This window comes from Suricata suricatta, chromosome 9 (genome assembly GCF_006229205.1).
Source record: "Suricata suricatta isolate VVHF042 chromosome 9, meerkat_22Aug2017_6uvM2_HiC, whole genome shotgun sequence".
NCBI classification, from domain to species: domain Eukaryota; kingdom Metazoa; phylum Chordata; class Mammalia; order Carnivora; family Herpestidae; genus Suricata; species Suricata suricatta.
In genome coordinates, this window is record NC_043708.1 from 57,730,889 (window position 1) to 57,749,275 (window position 18,387).

Here is an 18,387-nt window from a genome sequence, read left to right on the forward strand (position 1 = left end):
CTTTCTTTGACTTGAATAAATTTCAATATTTGTTCAGTAAAGGTTCACAGCAGTTAAATTACATTAACAAATATTATTAGCTACTATGTAAGCCAACCAAGTAAAATACTTATATTGTAGGTAAAACAAATCATTGGGTGTTTACAATAATATTTGGATATCTCCATTTTTAAACATGGTTATCAAATATCCTATAATTCTTAGACAAATTCAAGAAAGATTCAGGGAGGATCACCCCCCCCAACACCAAATACTCAAATTTGTTTAGTAAGCTAATTGTTTTCTAATATGGGCAAGAGTAAATATGAAGAAGTTGAACCATACTAAGTATGAGTTTATTGAGTCAAGACAGAGTACATATTTTCTTAGTAGAACCCAAGTCTATTGACAAACCTATATTCTACACTTCTCATACTACTTTTAAAACACAATAGAAGTGAGACAGTATATTGGAAAACATGCCAGTTTAAACAATGGATCATGATTCTCTAAATAACATAATTTGGAGGATAGACTTTCGCCAAGAAAAAGAATCCATTTATTAATATTCTCAAGGTACTTATATAAATAGAAAAGGCTGAATTAAAGAGAGAAAAAGAAATCATCAGGATATGAAACAAATAAAACAATCAATGATTACAATTCATGTTCCAAAATTCTAAGCAATATATATAGATAACAATTTTATAAAAGACTAGTCTTTATTGTATTTGAAAGAATTTCAGATTGCCTGCATATCTATTATTGCTTTACTTGTTAAATGGATTTCTTACAAACATGATAGTGTTTAATGAAGCCACCACATATATATTCTAGAACCATAAACATTACACTGTTTTTTAATTTACTCAAAAATTCAATTTCTCTCTCTTTGTATCAATTGGTTATTGGAAATTTAAATGCAGATGGTAAATCCCCCACACCAATAGAACATTAACCAATCTACTCCAAGTAGTTTGATGCTTCTATTCTTCCCTTTATAGGTCAGACTATTAAGGTTTTCCAGAACTGTATATGAATGGTCAACATTTTATATGATTATTTCATAAATATAATTAAAATACAGGCTCATTGTAAAAACAGAGACAGAAATACATAGTCTTTTAGCTTTTTGTGTTGTGCATACTTAAACAGAATATGTTTCTATATTCTTTAGTATTCTTTAAAAACATGAAACAGTACATGGGATTTTATTATTAGGACATGCTATATTTGATAGAACTCAGATGCTCTTAGTATTAGATTTTACAGTAACCCAATTATTGACCATATAAATAGTACTGTAATGAACATCTTTGTACACAAATCTCTATGTATATACATAGCTAATTATTAAGCAAAATTCCTAGTAGTTATTACATTAAAAATCAGCTTCTTATGCTCTTAATGTTTTAAAACTTTCCTCTATAAAGTTTCTAATATTTATACTTATCAACAGTATAGAAACTGCTAAAGATTAATTTAATAATCACACAAATAGTAAGTTTTAGTAACAAAACTATAAAAAAAGAATTTTTTGGGAAAACTCTGAATTATTATACACACGTATTTAGTACAGAAAACTCAGAAGTATGTAAAAACGCTTTCTAAGAACATGATAATTTACATTCAAACATTTAATATAGAACTAAATTGTTAATGTGAGAGATAAGCTTATCCCAAAAGTACTAAAACCAGCATAAATTATTTTATGCATTTTAAAACATAATTTTAAAAGGTATTTAACTTACTTTCTGCATAGAATATCTACATTAAATTTTAATAAATAACAATATGAAAATTCTATAAAATATAACTGCTATCTAAAGTTTTTACAAGATCATTTGTTCTTCAAGATTAATTAAACTATGGAAAAAGTCTTAATTGTTTTCTGAAAATTTGTTATTTTTATTTCTTATTTTTAAATTTTTCAAATTTTATTTGGTTTTGAAAGAGAGAGAGAGAGAGAGAGAGACAAAAAGTGTGAGTGGGGGAGGGGCAAAGAGAGATGAAGAAACAGAATCTGAAGCAGGCTCCAGGCTCTAAGCTGTCAGCATAGAGTCTGATGCAGGGCTCGAACTCATGAATGGTAAGATCATGACCTGAGCCGAAGTTGGACATCTAACCAACAGAGCCACCCAGGCGCCCCTGTTATTTTTATTTTAAATAACTAATTATGACACACCCTCAAATACTTGACACCATGCTAAATTTCATAGTATAACATACCTAATTAAATGTATCAATTGTTAATTATTATTATGCATAAGTTTCTGTTTACTCAATATTTATTTCGTTTTTTTTCCAGAAAAACACACTTTCCAAGAGAGAGAGCTTACAAAATTGACTACACTCTACCCTCAACCATTATTTCACTTGCCACTCATCATAATCCTGATTCATGCTCACAAGATTCTGCAGCCAAAATGATAATAAAATCAACATTCTACCCATCAATATTTCTAACTGCTATATTTCACAGACATGGGCCTTTTTGTTTTTATCTGAAACCTGAAACAGTTTTTCCTTCCCAATCAAAAGATGACACAGTTATAAATATATAGATATAATGTTCCATTATAACACTGTAAATGCATTTCAGGGTTAGATTAAAGGCTTTATCACATTTTAGTAATGGACATTATCTATACAGAATAGTATTCTAACATGTATTACTTTTTAAAAGTAAGTTTTATATTATTTTCTATTCTGATATATAGTACTCATTCTTGTTCTTAATCATTAGATGGTCAATATCATCAGAGATGTATACAGTATTAAATACTTTTTTGAAGAGAACAATGTAAATATTTTCTATTATACAACAATTCTTATTTTTCCATGATTATTAGTTGTCATGTCTTAATGTTTTTGCTATAATGTCAGTTACAGATCTATACTTTGAACATTTACATGTTAACCTGAATATAAAAACTTAAGTTATAAGATTCAGGGATTCTGTGTTCTGAGCTTTCAGCAATTACAATTAAACTTCTCTCCTTGCTACCAAAAACAAATGAACATTCCCTGTAATAAGAAGAGCTTGCCAATATATATATATTTTTTATTTACAAAATATCAATCTAAATTTGGGTTCAGAGAAATGAATCTATGTGTAAAGAAAAAAAGCAGATTAAATGCTTGCAGATTCAGTACAGCAAGCTAAGTAATGAATTATATGTAAAATGTAACTAAGATGGATGGATGGAGGGATGGATGGATGGATAGATAGATTTATAAACACAAGACTTAGGAACTAAGGAGTTCTTTTGGCTAAAACCCAATATTGGCCTTATTTCAGTTTAATTGGAAGAGGATCTCAAATTCATCTTCTCCATGAGATATCAGGAACCTGGATTTCTCTTTGTACCAAAGGTTAATAAGAAATGTGTCTGCAAAAGTCAAACAGCATTAAATACCAAAAACTGATTATTATTCTACAGGAGTTGTTCTGTCATTCATAATCTCTCCATGCTTCAACCTTCCACAGCTAATCTTTAATGGATGACATGCAAGAAAGAAAAATAACATATAAAGCAGAGACTCTAAAGTGAGTGTTTAAGAAATTTAAAAAATAAGGCTTTTAAAGAATGTATTTTAAATATCACAAAAATAACAGAAAACTAAATATTCTTATGTGTAAAATTTAAACATCATCTGTATACTGCAAACATAATACAGTAATAAAAATGAAGAGATATTACACTCTACATAATGCCCACTGAGCCTATTTAGGAAAACAGAAAGGTTTAATTGCCAAGTTATTTTTAAATGTAACTACGTCACTGACCTAAGAGTAAATTAATGTTTGCAATAGGCCATACAATATTACATCTCCCTGTCAAACTCAGTTTAAGTAAAACAGATTTTGAAGTGTTTGTGGTTTAATTATTTTATTTAGTTGAGAAGAAATACTTAACTAAAAAACAGAGAGTCAGTATTTCTGCTATGCTTCTCTAAAATATCCCCTAGTATTAAAGGTCATATATGTCCATATATGAACAATAATGTTCAAATATTCTTATCCACATGTACAATTTAGGAAGTTAAAACACAGTAAGGAGTCCTAAATAGCTCCTATAAGATAAATTTTTCCCAATGTTAACACATATGGAATGAGTTGGTCATTTCAGCTTTTGTAAAATTAAGACCTACTTACTACATAGTTTTCTTGTATTTTCTTAATTGAAAAGATTTAAAAAATATTTTATTTCCAAACTAGCTAAATATGGTTAAATCTTAAAATCAAAGAGAAATTGAAAGCTGTGGGATAAATAAAATAATAAAAATACTCAAATTATTTTTAAAAGAGAAATTAAGTATCAATCCATTGTGAAACACAAGCATATATAAATATTTATGGGGTAGTTATACAAGTACACTTTGAACATACCCTCTATTAAATCAAGGAATCTTGAGAAAACAAGATGATAACATCATCATCTACTGAGTGCTTTCTATGGATTAAGCACTTCTAACACATTATCTCACTTAAATGTCACAGCAACCTATAACTTTTAATCAAAGCTTAGTGGATCTGTCACTTACACATGATAAGTGGTAAAAAGATTAGAACAAAGGTCTGAATCCAAAGTCTGAAGATTTAACCACTACAACAGTGTATTATGAGTGAAAACTGAATGCAGTCAAAAAGAAATGTTTGATATCCCAAATCTGTCTTCTTTGCTGATGTATATTTAGAGCCTAACACAGTGCCTAGCACATAATGGCCCTTCAATAAATACTTCTTGGTTAATTTTTAAAGATGTTAGTTCAGTTCCTATAAAGTGCCAATTGGTGGTGATATCAAAAAAGGAGACAAGAGGGTCAACCACTTGAGATTTCATCACAATAAAGGACACAAGCAGTTTCAAAATCTCATGAGATCCCACGAGTCTGAATGATAGTATTCACAGTATATAAAAACCAAGAGGGAAATAAATAAAATAAGCTTGATATTATTTTAACAGTCTACATAAAGGATTTTTATAGGTACACATTAGATTAAAGCCCAAATCTTTTGTATCCCAATTCTTTATTTTGGATCCACATTTAAGTAAGACATATTTTTAATTAAAACCTGAACAGAAGAAAAATCTCTTTATGACTTCTGATATTATCAAAGATTTAAGAATTGTATGGAAATAAAAATAATAAATATTACTATTAGCTATCAACTTACTCAGTACCAGTTATACATTAGGTGCTTTTATACATTATCTATAATCCATAAAAAATCTGGTAAATTAGTTAATATTCACATTTTACATAGGAGAAAGTAAACCTGGAGAAGCTAGTAAGTAACTTGCCCAAAGGCACACAGTTGGTATTAAGTATCAAAGCCGTGATTTGAACCTAGGTCAGTCTGATTCCAAGGCTTTTGGTCTTCCCATTAATTCAACCTATCTCACAGAGAACTGGGCACCTTTTGTTTCATGTGGTTTTGACTGTACCAGATTCTTATTCTCTTATTTAATCACATGGGATGACAAAATAGATTAATACAATGTAAGTTATACAACACGTAAAGACACAAATAAAGACATACAAATAAATGAGAAAATCTGAAACAGAAATGGCTTAGGTAAAATGGCAAGATTTGATCACAGCCATCATGTAAATTTCATAAAACTAGTTCATGTGGTCTTTATGTGCCAAACATATCAGAGGAATTATCTGAAGATTAGAAACTGACTTTTTAAAAAAATTACTTCTTTGGTGATCAATAATATTAATATCTAATATAGGAGTACAACTACTAAATCTAATCCACACTCATTGTATAAAACTTGAAAAGGCAGAAAATTGTTAATTGAAACATTAATACATCCATTAATAATATAAAAATTTGCCTCTTGTTTCATATAATGTGCATGTACACATATATTTAACAAAATTATATTATAAATGCAGTTCCCCCCATACTTTTCACTTAACATTGATTCATGAAGATTTTCTCACATCACCAAATATTTAGAAATGGTTTTTAGTTATCAACTAATGTCTCACAGCAAAATCATACCTTATTTAACTATTCTCTTATTGTCTGACTGAATTTAGTTCTCTGGCTATTATAACTAATACTGGTATGAATATTCTTATATGTAAATCTTTATGTCATACATTGCAAGGAAATGGCTATTTCCTTAGAGTACTTCATATTTTAATTAACATTTGAAAAATCTATAGACATAATTTTTGCATCTTATCTGCAATTTCCAATGTTTAATTAAGATGTTTTTGCATATATTTCTTTTATGTGGAATAACTTGATTTTTTAAAACAATTGTACTTGCTTAAGTACACTGTAATACATAAATGTGTCGTATTTATAATATACTTTACCAAATGCACTTTTTATTTTGAATCTAAAGATGAACAATGACAGAACGAACATCAATACTTGTATGGATTTTTTGCTGTTATGTGGATTATTTGTCCTTTCATAGGACTCTAAAGAAAAGATTTATCACATGTAATCATATTCATATAAAGTTCCTCTTTCTATTAAGGTACTGACATAGTTTTTTGTTGTGTTTTGCTTTTTGACTGCACTTGCTACCAGCCAGGCAGAAAATAAGCTATTAAAGACTGTATGTAAGAGAAAATATGAAAAAACCATGAGTCTATCAAGAGTCACTTAATGAATTTCCTATAGTTTCAAACCAGTGGATTTCTTAAGCAATTCAGCATTTTTTAGAATTTCGACATATTACAATGATGATTCTCTCTAAAGTCATAAGTAAAATATCCTTAATATTTTTAATAAGGTAGAACTGAAACATTAAATAGATACACAGTGGAAATTTATACTTTAAAAAACTTTATAAAGGATTTTCATTATGTGTCATTTTTGTAACTAAGAGGTTGGATGTATCTCTTTTAACTAGATTGCACTGCTCTTTTCATCAATTTAGGAGGCTATAAAAATACTAAACATCTCAAATATTTAACATTTACTAAAACAATATTGTATCATTAATGAGAAATATTTGATTACCAAGAATCATAAAGCAATCAAATTCTTTCCATTGTATGCATGCATGATTCGTATTATTTAGTCAAAGGGAAGTCTTAAGTGTATACAAATAAGTAAATATTTGAAGTATATGATTAGCTATATCATACAAAAGTTTTAAGAGAAGATAATAGTGCTTAATGAGATTTCCCCTCCAAGATATAAGTGATCTATGCAAACAAATTAATTTATGCTTTTCAGTAAATCACAATGCCCTAAATCTTATCAAACTACCTATGCAAGACACATGCAGAATTATACAACACCCTTAAACAAATGTACTTCTTACAATATCTTCCTAGTAGTTAGCATATATATATTTGATTACAAAAAGCAAATAAACTTCCAAATTGTTCTAAACTTTTATTTGATTATTCATTTTTAACACTGTTATGTTTCCTTAAAATATATTAGTCTCATTTTTCTCTACTAAAAAAGAAAAAAACATTCATGGTAGTTTAACAGTACAGAAAAGCAACCATCTGTTATTTTAGTTGCAGTATTTATTTATGGTAATTTTGGTTATATATTCATAGGAATGTTCAGTTCTATTTTGTACAGTAATATTTTAAAGAGAGGCTCTACCTGTGAATCTCTCTGACCTACAAAACCAGAATTCTCTCATATATGCAACCAGCTTAACACAGCTTCAAATTAATCACAAAATAATTTCTTAAAATCATTCTAACTGATATAAAAATGTTAAAATAAGTAATCTCTAAAATGCCTCTGCAGGTTAATTTCCATTTTACTATGAAATTTCTCTCTTTTACATAAAAGTGTGAGCAATAGAATCACGAACTATTAAGAATCATCCGAACTTATCGGTAACATATCACAGATATTTAAAAAAATTTTTTCCTTACAAAGGCCTGTGAATAAAGCTAGACTCCAAAATATATTTAAGGCAGTCATTTATAATCTTAAACTCTGGCAACCTTTCATTTTAATCTTTTCAGTGAAAACATTATCTCCATCATCATCCACATGATCAGATGAAAATTTATTAATTGCACAAAACAGATATTTGAATCAAATATAGGTTTCCATTGGGAATGAATATATGACTATCCTCACACAAAAGAGAAGTATTTCCTCTCAACGAGCTAAAACAATAAGTGGTATTTGAACTGCTGGTTGAAAGGTAGAGGCACTGGTAATCATTATTTCCCCTTGTTTGTTCAGGCCCTTCCAACAAAACAAACAACCTTTTTGTGATTGGATTGACATGGTGTTAACAATGCATTTAATGCCCAAATCAGTATGAATACAGGTAAAGCTCTCACTAATACCAGTACCAGGATGTTAAAGCCACCTATTTTCTATGCAGCCAAAAAATAAAAAAATAAAAAAGAGACTTCCCTCCTTTGGCAAATAAGCTAGTATGCTAGTTCACTGAGCCACATCATATAATAACTTGTTAATACTCATCTACTATACCTGCTGTCTTCTCAGCAATATGAGCTTCTGTTGCTTTCTCCTGGAGTTCCAGCATAAGCTTTAGTTTTCTCTGTTCCTTATCTTCTTTAGTCAGTTTTTCTTGAAGCTAAAACACATTGAAAGAAACATGGATTGTTATTTGACAAATTTCTTACAGAAATATAACTAATCCCAAAGTAAGTTATTTTTTCTAAACCCTTACACATTACATGTAACTGCCTAAATACATAAGTCCAAGGGGGGGAAGATATCCCACAATAGTTAAAATTTTAAAATATTTTAAAGTAATAATTAATTACCTATAATGATATAGAAATTATAAAAATATTTTGATATACACTTAACTTGTATGTGTGTATTTATAGGCAAATGAAATTAAAGAGGGAAAGACATGATTATTAAAAATAACTCACTGCAAAAAGCAATCTGATCTGCTCTTTTGTCTTAAAGCAAAAGACTTGGAAGGCAATATCCTAATAAAAAAACGACAACAGCTTTACAGCTTCTCTTAGTAATTCTAATACTTTGAAACAAAATTAATTAAGATAATAATCTTAATATGTGAAACAAATCTCCTTTGAGAATACTATCCCATCATATTCCATTTAAATTAGCACTGGCACCTGATTTATAACTGGCATGTAATAAATAATTACTAAATGAAAATACAGAACATATCTCCTAGTTTCATACAGAACCCCTCAACTGTTTGTCATTTGTTGTTGTTTTCCATCAGATATGATCAACATTTCTAACATCATGCTTCAGCTTGAGCAGATCAAAAACTAGAATATGAAAATCAGAAAAGTATGTAAAGGAATGCACAGGTTAAAAAACAGAAGGCATAGAAAATGAACATTACTTAAAGCTCAAAGAAATGTGACTAGAATCAGGAAAGATAAAAAATGTGACATGACCAACTGGACTGGACAAATTGTAGCAGTATATAACAATACAAGGAATGTGACAACATTGGCAGAATTTAATCACATATATTACTGACGTGACATACAAGGCACAGATACTAAGAAAAAAAAGTTAAGTAACATGAAATCGTTCAATATATTTCTCACTGTCTATAATACTGAAGTAAACTTTTATTATCATAGAACTTGAATCAATTTTTTTCTTTTAGATATCTCCTCAGGGTACTATAGATTTATGAAAAAATAAGTGATATCACAGGACAGCAAGGGAGGAAAGTAAAGAAACTACTTTTTATAGCAATTTCAATTTAATCACACTCTGATGGCATGGTATGGCAACAACATAAAGCTACCATGAAAGGATAGAAGTACATGATGAAACAAAGCAAACTTAGATGATCAACAGCTAAAAGCACACTGTACAATTATCAGACTTTCTATATTGTACCTTTTTATTGCTTGCTCTGAGAATGTCCAATTCTTTTAGAAGAAATGCTATTGTCTTCTCTTTATCTAAGTCTAAAGTAACTTGACAAGGGATCATACACTCACAATGTGAATCATGAGCTCTATGCTCCATAACGCTGTAAGAAAGAAAACTGGTGAACTATTTACACATATGATTTCTACCATTCAAGAGCTATAATTTTATACTTCAAATGAGGAAGACCAATTTAATTTTAACAATAATATATAAAGTTACTTAGTTTTAAATTTCTCTTGTTATATGCTGTTAAGAAAATACTATGGATAGAAAAAAATAAATATATCAATTTCACAGAGCTGTTAATTTATCAACCAAGAGAGCTAAATCTGTGGAAAGCATCTAGTCATTTCTATAGAAATTCACTGTTAAGTATATGTAAAGAATTCAGTTTTAGGAGATATGAATAATTCAATTTATACTTTTGGTCAGGACTCTAGATACATACCTCACTTTTCTGAAAATGAAAATAAGTAATACTTTTTTCAATGTGGTTGACAGAATATCATATTTTTGTTATTAAACTCAAAACAAAATAAAACTGAAAACCTATTCTTATAACATTTAACGGTGTATAATTTTTTTTGACATTTTATATGCTATTTGAGGACAGTATTGACTTGCCAGCAAGTAGTATAAAGAAAGGAAGGGAAAGGGATGGACTATTTTTTGAAGGCATTGTATTAAACTTGTAATCAGAGGTAACCCTTCGAGTCTCTAAGAAGCAGTTAAGCAGTGAGGTCTGGGACAGCCCCCACAGCTCCACCTACCACGTGTACACCTTCTGTTGCAATTATATTAGATATTTCATCCTCTAGCTTTAGCCCAATATCTACTATTTTTTTCCCACTTGGTTATAAAATGCTTACCACCTCTTTATTCATCCCTAACCCTATCCCCCAAAAGTAATTCTACAGTATTTTCAAAATATATGACTAATTATGGAAGTACTTTAATCCCATTGAGGTAAAAGTCATAGGGGTCACAAATTCAAATCCCTTCATGGGATAAGAAGGTAAGGTGAATGGTGAAAGCTGTAGAATAGAAAATAAAAAAGAAGGCAAATGGGAAAGTACAAGACCCTTCTAAAAGCATTCAAATTCCTTTAAACAAAAAATCATGCTAACCAAAACCAAAACAAAGCTTTGGACTTATTTTGTCCTAGAGCTGCCAGGTTTTGGCTCTGATGAATATTTCCCATTTATGTCAACTCAACGGTTACTTCCAGATCCAAAATGAAAGGTCACAGAAAATATTTAACAAGAAGGAATAAAATCTCATGGCTTTCATTTAAACCCACCTTATACTTTTTCACTTAACAGTATACATGCATTCTATCAACGTAATGAAAACAGCAGAAAACTGGTTGACTGCCCAAATTCTAATATGTTAATGACATGTCCAATGTAGCTGAAGCCAAAATGAAAGAAGGAAGGGACGAATGGGGTAGGGAGGGAAAGAGAAAAGTTCTCTCAATCTTACTTTCTAAATCTAAGGCTGTCAACACTCACTTGGATTTTTCAGTAGTACAGTCAGCTGTCTCATCACCTGGATAAGGAAAACTCCTTGATCTCTGCCCTGGCAGTTCTGTGTCCTCATAGGTGGCTTCATCAACCAATTCACTGGATTTCTGATGCATGTTTTCCTTAGAATTCACAGTTGGTTGCTCATCTGGCTCTGTACTTTTACTTCTCCCTGTAGTCTCTTGTTCAAGGTAACTATGGGCTATCTCTGTAATTAAAACAAAACAAAAACAAATGATACATGAAATACCATAGCTACTATTAAATCATTCAAATGAATATTTTTGTGGAAAGAGGTGCTCTCATAGCTTTAAACTTACTAGTCTTACTCCTACTGTAATCAGGAAAGCACATACAGTGGTTTTTCCACATCTGCTGGGGCATTTAGGGCAGTGGTTTACAACTTGACCTCAGGCTGAAATAACCTGAGGAGGTTCAAGAAATCCTTAGCCCAGACCACATCTTGTATTAATTAAATCAAAATTTGCCAGAGTGTCCAAATGACTCCAGCATCCGATCAAAGCTGAGAAACACAGATTTAGATTTCTTTTCTAGATTTCAAAAAAATAGGATGAAATAAGTTAATGACTATAGGGAGGTTACATTGTGCATACAACTCTGGTATCTGACTGCCTAGGCTAGAATTTCAGCTTTTTCTAGTGCATAACTTTGGTCAAGTTACATCAAAGCCTAAGTTTCTTGTTTGTAAAATAAGAACATAAGGGTACTTTTACTTGAGTTCTTGTAAAGATTAATTGAGTTAATACATACAAAGTACTTGGCCTAGTGTCTGGCATATTGGCAAATGTTAGCTGTTATTTTTGTAATCATTATCATAATATTAAAATTTATACAATATAACAAGAATTATTTTTAACTTCTACTTTATCAGATATACATTATACATTAGAAAATCTGTTTTGTAAGGCCTGGCTATCTCATAAAAATTACCTTAAGCTGTAACTAGTAAATAATAGCTATTTCAAAGGAATAGTATATGTGATATTACGTAAAATTTTTGGTAGAAAATGACACACCTGCAAGTACATAAAACAAACTCTTTTACTGGTAAATCAGACCAAAAGGCACAAATACTGTGGAAAAGAGGTGCTCTCATAGCTTTAAACTTACTAGTCTTACTCCTACTGTAATCAGGAAAGCACATACAGTGGTTTTTCCACATCTGCTGGGGCATTTAGGGCAGTGGTTTACAACTTGACCTCAGGCTGAAATAACCTGAGGAGGTTCAAGAAATATTTTATTATTTCCAGAATCAATAATTCTTGAACTTTAAAATGCAAGTGAGTATCACCTGCTTGTTCATGCTGCCTTTTCCAATCTGCCAAACTTAAAATCTTTTTAAGCAGAAAAGCAGAGGAGAGTAGTTTTAGAATAAAAATAAAATAAGTACACTTATAAATAAGCTACTTCTCACAAAGTATTGACTCCTAAAGGAGAAATTCTTTGCTTGTGAATATGCTGAAACTAGGTCTAGCCAGTCATAAATTCTAAGTCTGGGACATTATCTTGGTGGTTGAAGTCAAATCAGAAACCACTTGTTTTAGTAAATTACTCTGAATTTCACTTTGTTTGAGGAAACAAATAGTGAGACTATGCATTCATAATTTTACACTGTAAGATATCTATGAAAATTCAACATTATACTGTTTATATTTAAACTTTAACAACTCTAGGTATCTGAAGATTATCCTGTTGGTTTTTGTCATTTTAAGCCACTTACATAGTTTGCTTCAGATGTTCATCAGGCTACTTTTCTAGAAAAAAAGTGTTAGTAAAATGGAACCCCAAAATCTGAATTAAGGAATTTTATAAATGAACATTAAAGAATACCACTGTGTCAATAAACCATGCTTTCTAACACAAATAGGTAATTTTAAAAGTACAGTTGACACTTGAACACATGGGTTTGAATTGTGCAGGTCCACTTACCTGTGAATTTTTTCTTTTATAACTATAATAGAGTACTGTAAGTGTATTTTTTTTAATTTTCTAATATTTATTTATTTTTGAGAGACAGAAACAGAGTGAGAGCAGGAGAGGGACAGTGAGAGGGAGACACAGAATCTGAAACAGGCTCCAGGCTCTGAGCTATCAGCATTGAGCCCAATGTGGGGTCGAACTCACAAACTGCAAGGTTATGACATGAGCCGAAGTTGGATGCTCAACCAACTGAGCTACCCAGGCACCTCTGTAAATGTATTTTCTCTTATAATTCGCTTAATAACATTTTCTTTTCTCTGGCTTGTTTTATTTATGTATTTATACATACAACATACAATATATGAGTTAACTGACTATATTATTGCTAAGACTTCTGGTCAACAGTAGGCTATTAAGTAGTTATATTTTGGGGGAGTCAAAAGTTATATACAAATTTCTGAGTGCAGGGGTTTGGAACCCCTAACCCCCAGACTGTTCAAGAATCAACTGTTACTAAAATGAAAAAGGATTATAAATAACTACTGAAACAAGTATCAGAATAACCAAACTTGTCCCCAGGGATGGATTGAAAAATTACTATTACAGCTTATACTACTCTCTAGCCTATGAGCTACGAAGATTCTCAAAAAGGTAAAAAGAGGAGCACGTGCAGCTATAAAAAGTCCTCAGCTCCCCATGACGACACTATACCAAACAGCTTCAGAATCTTGAGTTTTGACTCTGCACAGTTTTCTATCATCTATATTACCATTATCTTGACACTATGTACAACCTGTCCCATATTTTTACTTCTGTATTTCTGGGTTTAATTTAGTATCTTTCTCCTCTCAGTTTCCAATCTCTAACCTCCTAGTGTTTACCTCATTCCTGGTATATATACTTGCTCTCTGCTTACTATATTTACAGCTCTCTTTCTTAGTTCAGGTTACTTAATGACAAGTTTTGTGACACTGGCAAATCAGCACCTTTTCACCAGAGAATGGTGAAATATCTTCTCCAAACTCAGAGCTTCCCAATAAAAGGACTCTATGCAGATCCTTCCTGGATTACAATAATTATAATCCTGTATAGTATAATTAAAATAAACTCAGCAAGTCCTAATGTACTTCTGAATTTTAATTCTAAATGTTTAATATTTTTAGAGAACCCTATACTGTGTGATTTGGCTCTGATTAATTCAAGATGTTTCTAATCTTGCTCTGTACTAGAAGCTTTTAGATTCCTAACAGTAATTGTTTACCAGGCATTTGAAGCTTGCTCTGCAAATCAAACTATCCATACTCTGCCACTGAGAATTTAATTTTACTTTGGAGTCAACAAGGCTGATTTATAAAATTTTCCTTTTGCCTTTTTTGTTGCTTAAATCTTCTCTCAATGCTTTTCTAGTCTACTATATTACCCTAAGTCAGAATTCAACCTTTGTATAGAAAGTTTGACCCTTCTAATTAATCTATTTATTCATAAATAATTAGTGGAAACCTCCAATGTGATATGTTGTATGAAAGTACTCAGAAAACAAAAGTGAGTGGGAAACAGAATCTCCCCTCAAGGACACTATAGCACAGTGAGGAGGCAAACTGATCTAATGATTTGAATACAATACAATGTAGGAAGGGCTATACTAGGGCCATAGAGACAAATATAAAACATGCTAGACAGGGGCGCCTGGGTGGCTTAGTTGGTTAGGCCTCAGACTTCGGCTCAGGTCATGATCTCATGTTGGTGGGTTTGAGCCCCGTGTTGGGCTCTGTGCTGACAGCTCAGAGCCTGGAGACTGTTTCCGATTCTGTCTCCCTCTCTGCCCCGCCCCTTCTCATGCTCTGTCTCTATATGAAAAATAAATGAAACATTAAAAAAAACATGCTAGACATACTGATGTCTAGCTAGATATAAGACAAGATATGCTAGACATTCAACCAGAAGACTCAGAAGATTTCACAAAGGCACCTGTTCCAACAAAAATGGTAATATGCAAAGCAATCAACTACCAAAGGGTTTAAGCTAGATGATGTAATGAAAAGGATGACAGACTCTAAGAATAAAATAACAGGAAGAACAAGCATGCATACAGAGGAGAAGGAATAGCTTTAGGAAAGACACAGACATTTCTCGTATGTCTTTCTTGAAATGACACGATATTACAGTCATCAGTAAAAATTTCTACAATGAGTAACATGGAAGACAGACTTCAAGTGTGGTTCATCTGGGAACGGGTAAATGAAATAGACTGATGGTGAATGTACTTGTAGAGGAAGATCAAGGAATCAGGGTACTGAAAGTGTTATCTATTAAAACACTAAAATCATTCAGAAAAATGGCAAGAAATGGAAAGGAGAAATGAGAGCCAAGACTTCACTGACTACATGAATATGCTGAAGAAAACAGAGACAAATGAAAGAGCTGACAGGAATTGATTGTAGGTAAGTCATTGATTTTTATCTTTGTACTCTGAAATAATTTGTCTTATAAAAAAGCTACAAAAATAGTATAAAAAATTCCTATGTACTGGGTCAAGGCACCCAGATTCTCCACATGTTAACATTCTACCACAGTTGGTTATTATTCATTCTCTCTGTATCTCTCTACTATGTACCTATCTACACATGTAATTTTTTCCATAACATTTGAGAGTAAGTTGCAGGCACTATGCACTTCTACTTTTCAAGTCAAATTTAAGACACTGCTCTATCATACTGCATCTTGTCAAGTTTGGTTCACCTGTTTTCAATCCCCAACTTAAATTCAATTTCTGAGTTAGTACCATCTCCAACCAAGAAGAGACGACAGCATTTAGTGACTCTAACTCAGCCTTCCATTATTCTTCCTACGCTCTCAAGCCCAAAAGAAAGACCATTACTTTTTAAAAAATGTTTTCCTTTTTCTTTCTTTCTTTCTTTCTTTTTTTTTTTGGAAAGAGAGAGCATGAATAGGGGAGGGGCAGAGAGAGAGGGAAACAGTGAATCTGAAGCAGGCTCTGCACTGACAACAGAGAGCCCGATATGGGGCTCTGACTCACAAAGCGTGAGATCATGATCCAAGCTGAGGTCAGAAGGTTAACCAACTGAGCCACCCAGGCACCCTAAGAAAGACTATTATGAAGTGATAAAGGTGTGAAGCTACTAAAAGCTTTACCTGAGCTGTCTGGATTGTCCTATCACTTGAAAAAGCATTGTATATAGAAATATAAATATATGTCAATACAAAGCAACAAAAAGGGAAATTACAGGTCTGTTTTGCACACCAGTCATTTGGAAAGATAAGATATACATTTAAGAGAAAAAAACCTATTGCCTTCTAAATATCTCTAGGCCAATGAAAGCTTAAAACTAAAACTATTCTCTCAATTCCTCTCTCTTTTTTAGTAATCTGCTTCAGTGTTTAATCAATGTCATTATTAACTATTCAATCATTATGACTAACAAAATTATTACTACTTAAATATATTTCTCCATATGGACTTAGACAATAAGTTATCAATTTCTTCTTCATAATTCATTCTGAATTCTAACTTTCTTTACTAAGAGCTAAACAACAGGGAATTTTTATGACTAGTATCAATTCCTTTAGTTACTTTATTTGCTCTTCTGTGAGGACACTGTATTATTTGACATATTCAATTCCATACCAAATGTATTTCCCAGTTTTTGCTATTACTACCTTATGCTATTACTACCATATAAGCTTATGGCAGTTATAGAGGATTACTACTAGTTATTTCTCAAATTGTCATTGCTAGAGACAGTTTATTCATCTGGGCAAAATGGGTGAGTTTCATAAAAATTGGGGGGGATATTAAAACTTAATACATGTGCCTAGGCCACCTGCAAGAGCCCGTTTGAAGATGGTTTGAAGATCCTGTGTCTTTCTAGTAACTTTCATACTGCTTCCAAAGGATCATATTCATGATCTAACAAAGTCTCTCTTTATTTCTGGAGGTATCTGTATGGTTAACTAACTTAACGTTAGCATTGCTATTAAATTCTCAATTCCTTAGTCTAGAAAATTAATCGTACTATACCATTTCCTACCCTAGGAAAGAAAGCCTTAGAATCCCCTATGGGTTCAATTGTCCAGACAATTATACATTAGTTAATGTAGAATACACTCAGTTAAATTGATGCTACTCAAGAAATCATGACTCATGGCCAAAAATAACTTATTTCACAACTACTACACAGAAGTGAGGAGGTGGCTAGAATCAAATAGGGATTCTTAAAGGCTGGGAAATTCTGTTCTGCCTGGCTTTGTAAATAGTTTGTGACAACTGGTATCTGTGTAAACGGATTTGATGGTCCCCTGGGGGGGTCAATACTGTTTACAGAGCTGTTTCTTCAGAGTGGTTGAGCTAGAATTGTCTCTAGGGATCCTACTGGGGTTACTCAGAATAGCAACATCCCAGCTACCTGAGAGCTCAGAGGCAGAAAAGAGAAAGGCAATAGAAATACTATTGGTAAGTACATTCAAATAAATGAATCCTCTGCACCTTCAGATGCAGGTGCTACTTAGGGACATTTATATCTAAAATGAACGATAAAGGAGACAATTTATTAATATGCCTTCTGATGCTTACTTACACAACTGGTCAACACTTCTTTAAACTCTTTTTCTTGGAGGGGAAAAGTTATGATTTATATCATAGCATCTGATTTTTATAAACATAAAAAGGAAAAAACTTCAGTTTATAGCTTCTGTCTTTTGTATATTATCTATTACTACACTATTTAAGAACATTAAAATGGTAGGACACACTTTTAAGTACTAAATAAGGCTGTACATTTGATGTAATTACTACAGTAGTCCCATATTTTAAACCAACGGTGTCTTTTTTCAATGGTAAGGATTTTCCTAAGTGAACATTAGTTTCAACATAATCAGAGCAACTGGCCCCAAATAACTTCTACCAATTCCTTAAGTAAGTTAAAATGTAGGTTATCTACATATGTGTACAAATACTATTTATTTCCTTTACTAAATAATTGTTTTTTTATGCGGGGGGGAGTTAATTTTCCACAAAGATGCATATGTGGGCTTCCTCCCCAAATCCCTGCCAAATAT

General features: G+C 31.7%; 1 protein-coding gene across 1 annotated transcript in view; it reads right to left on the reverse strand.

Annotated features, from left to right (window-relative positions):
* Positions 1 to 18,387, reverse strand: part of MIPOL1 (mirror-image polydactyly 1) — a 292,991-nt gene that overhangs the window by 210,276 nt on the left and 64,328 nt on the right. Inside the window, exons 4-6 of the mRNA XM_029952677.1 lie at positions 11,359 to 11,578; positions 9,812 to 9,947; positions 8,438 to 8,543 (exon numbers count right to left, since the gene is read on the reverse strand). Coding sequence (XP_029808537.1) covers positions 8,438 to 8,543; positions 9,812 to 9,947; positions 11,359 to 11,578 — 462 coding nt within the window. The remainder of the gene's footprint in view (positions 1 to 8,437; positions 8,544 to 9,811; positions 9,948 to 11,358; positions 11,579 to 18,387) is intronic.